At 52.7% G+C, this 3,010-nt stretch overlaps 1 protein-coding gene across 3 annotated transcripts in view; it reads left to right on the plus strand.

Annotated features, from left to right (window-relative positions):
• LOC113202938 (uncharacterized) overlaps positions 1–2,828 on the plus strand; it is an 8,316-nt gene extending 5,488 nt beyond the window's left edge. For all 3 annotated transcript variants that reach the window (XM_052269694.1, XM_052269695.1, XM_026417392.2), the window contains exons 6-8: positions 622–829; positions 932–1,145; positions 2,033–2,828. In XM_052269694.1, coding sequence (XP_052125654.1) covers positions 622–829; positions 932–1,145; positions 2,033–2,306 — 696 coding nt within the window. In that variant the 3' untranslated portion in view covers positions 2,307–2,828. The remainder of the gene's footprint in view (positions 1–621; positions 830–931; positions 1,146–2,032) is intronic.
• The last annotated feature ends 182 nt before the right edge of the window (positions 2,829–3,010 follow it).

The following is a 3,010-nucleotide window of genomic DNA, read 5'->3' on the forward strand; positions in this document are numbered from 1 at the left end:
GGGGGGGGCAGCGTCACCGTCAGCGCCGTTCTTCCTCCGGTTAGGGCAGGCGTGCGGGCGGGCTTGCCTATCGTCGCTCACCAAGGCGCCTTACGACGGCCCCGTGCGAGTATGCAACCCGTCTGTGTAACCAGAAGAAAAAGCGGCGCTGACGAACCACCCTCTGTTAGTCACATTATTAAAAGTAAAAAGCCCGTCAACAGAGTAAGCGTCAAAAGGTCGCATTAACGTGTGAAATGTGCTTTCCGGCTTGAGTGTCTGGGAAAGGGCGCGCCTGGAGTCTCACCTCGTCTCCCCCCCCCCCCAATCTGAGTGCATTTTGTCTGCCGGAAAAGTAGAAGGCCATGTTCGTGGTTACATACGGTCACATATGACAGAGATGTTTCACAGGCCTGCGCACGTGAGCGTCGCTGGTTGGAGCGTTCGACATCTTTACGACGTTTTCGCGGGATGTTTGTAGTGGTACTGGGCCGGAAGGGGGTGGGGCTGACAGTTCTTTCTCGACGGGGCAATAGATTTCGGAAATGGTTTAACATATTAACGGCCGACCTGGTATGGCTCCAGCTCGCACTTGAACAAACATATTAACTCACCGAGACGCCCCTCCTCCTCCTCTTGCAGCGACGCGAGTGGACGCAGCTGCCCGCCATCGGCGGCGGGCTGGGCGGGCTGATGGGGTCGGTGGGCTCGCTGGTGACGGCGCGCCTCGCCAAGGCCGTCGTCCTGGCCTTCGGCCTCCTCAGCCTCGGGGAGCGGCTCGACCGCCTGCAGCCCGGCGTCGCCTTCATGCTCGTCTCCGCCGTGTACTTCGTGCTCACCCAGTGGCCAGGTGCGTGCGGCGGTAGCTAGAAGAGCAAGTAGTCGCTGTGGTGGAGTCATGGTACGGCTATTATGGTGCAAACAAATAAAAATAAAATTCACGCACTTGCAGGCCGGCCGGGGGAGCAGACGGCCGCCGTGGAGCTGGTGGTGAGCGCGCTGTCCCTGGCGCCGCGGTCCTGCTACCTGGGCGCCCTGGAGAGCCTGGAGGGCCTGGAGGAGTTTTGGGTGCCCCTGGGGACGCGGGCGGGCGCCGCCGTCGCCGCCGCCGTGCTGGGCCTGCTGGTGGCCTGGGAAGGCTTCTGGCTGCTCGGCGTTTTTGTCCTGTGAGTCTCTCCAGCGAGGTGTCCACGACTCATACTCAAGAAATTTTTTAAAAAATATCTCTTAATTTTTTCCCGAGCAGTTTGATTTTTCCGATTTTTCAGGAAGTATTACAAATTTTTACAATATTTTTCCCCTATAAAGTTTTTAATTTTTCCGGAAATATTTTGGACCCTTGTGGAAGTGATATCGGGACAATGAGAGCATCGCGTCTCGAGATGCTTCACGCCTGATGCGCATCTCGCTGAGTACCGAGTGTACTGTTGGTACTGTCTGGACGATTACTCGGGGCCGCAGCATCGGCCGTATTACCTAGTCCGATGCTATTCCCACACCCTGCAAGCTTACAATATTGCATGTGAGTTCGTCAGGTAACTTGAGACCCACGGCGCGACTGGGCTCGATCAGCCACCATAGCGATGGGTCAGCCAGCAGCGAGACGGAGCGCGGAACAAGGGCGACATCCGGTCTCCAATACCCGCGCCGGGCCCCCGGGTCAATGCCTCGGTCAATGTGCGGGGAACGCCGCCAGCCGGAGCAGGCAGATGAGCAAAAGAATAAAGGAAGTGGTCTTTGGATCACCCTGTGTCTACGACATTTATAGCGCCGATTGTCGCAAATGCCCTCCTTGCGGGCAACCTATTAATGGTGCAACAAGTGACCCTGCTGCACTCGTTACCCCCAGACTTGTGTAGGCGTGAGTGGGTGCTCGCGCCCTCGATTCGAGTCACTTCTGCGCACTTCTAATTCTACCCCCCAAAATTGTAGCTTATAAGATTGTTTCAGTTTTGTTTTTGGTTTTTGTTTCTATTTTGACCTAAAATGGTTATTCTCTCGAATATTTATTTGTTTCAAATTTCAATATGTTTCTTTCTGAACCTCCCGCCAGGTACGCGTGCGCCCTGGTGCCGTGGCAGGCCGGCCTGCGCAGCTGCTGGCCGCAGCTCCGCGCGCAGCTGCAGCTGACGGCGCGCTTCCCGCGGCCGTCCGCCGAGCAGCTGGGCGCGGCGGGCACCTGCGCCGTGTGCCTCGACGCGCTGACGGCCGCCACGGCGCGCCGCACGCCCTGCGCGCACGTCTTCCACTCGCGGTGCCTGCGCGAGTGCGCCCACCGCTTCGGCACCTGCCCGCTCTGCAAGCGCAGCCTCATCTCCTCGCCCTGACTGTCACTGTGAGCACCAAGTCCCTGGACACTTGTGTGCTTTCATCATCAATTCGACATAGCAGGCAAGAGCTGAAACTTAAAGTTCTGCAAAAGTTCAACACCAGTGTTGTTTTGGACGAACTCGATAGAGCAGACAAGGGCCAAAATTGAAGGTTTTGCAAACATTTGAAGTGTATTATGTCTAATGTCTACTTTTAGGACTAGGAGGGGAAAAAAGGGTGAAGAGTTTGACTGTGTTCTTCCAAACTTTTGTAAAAACAACTGATTTCTGGGTTTCAATTATTTTGTTAACGTCTTTGTGTTGCTCGAAAGATGTTTCTTTGGCTTACTAAATTATCATGCCAACACAATAGTTTTAAAGAATATGCCAAACTGAGGCTCCATTGACAATTTTGAAGGTGAGGGAGATAAATCAGTACAATATCATTTTACAAAATAACATTAAACAATTTTATTGGTTCTGTTTCTGTGATATACTGTACATGTAATAGCTAGAATAATAAATGGAGTACAAAATACAGCCTCACTAAAATAGTACCATCAGTCCACAAAAATTTTACAGTACCTTATTACAAGGAAATTGTTGCACAGCAAGAGAGATTTTGTAATGCTACACAGGATGCAGAGCATAGCATAAGAAAGGCATCTGCAATACAGTATACAGTACAGTATATATAGATACATATATATATCATAATAGAA

The sequence above is a fragment of the Frankliniella occidentalis genome, unplaced genomic scaffold (genome assembly GCF_000697945.3).
Source record: "Frankliniella occidentalis isolate FOCC.00 unplaced genomic scaffold, Focc_3.1 Scaffold99, whole genome shotgun sequence".
NCBI classification, from domain to species: Eukaryota; Metazoa; Arthropoda; class Insecta; order Thysanoptera; family Thripidae; genus Frankliniella; species Frankliniella occidentalis.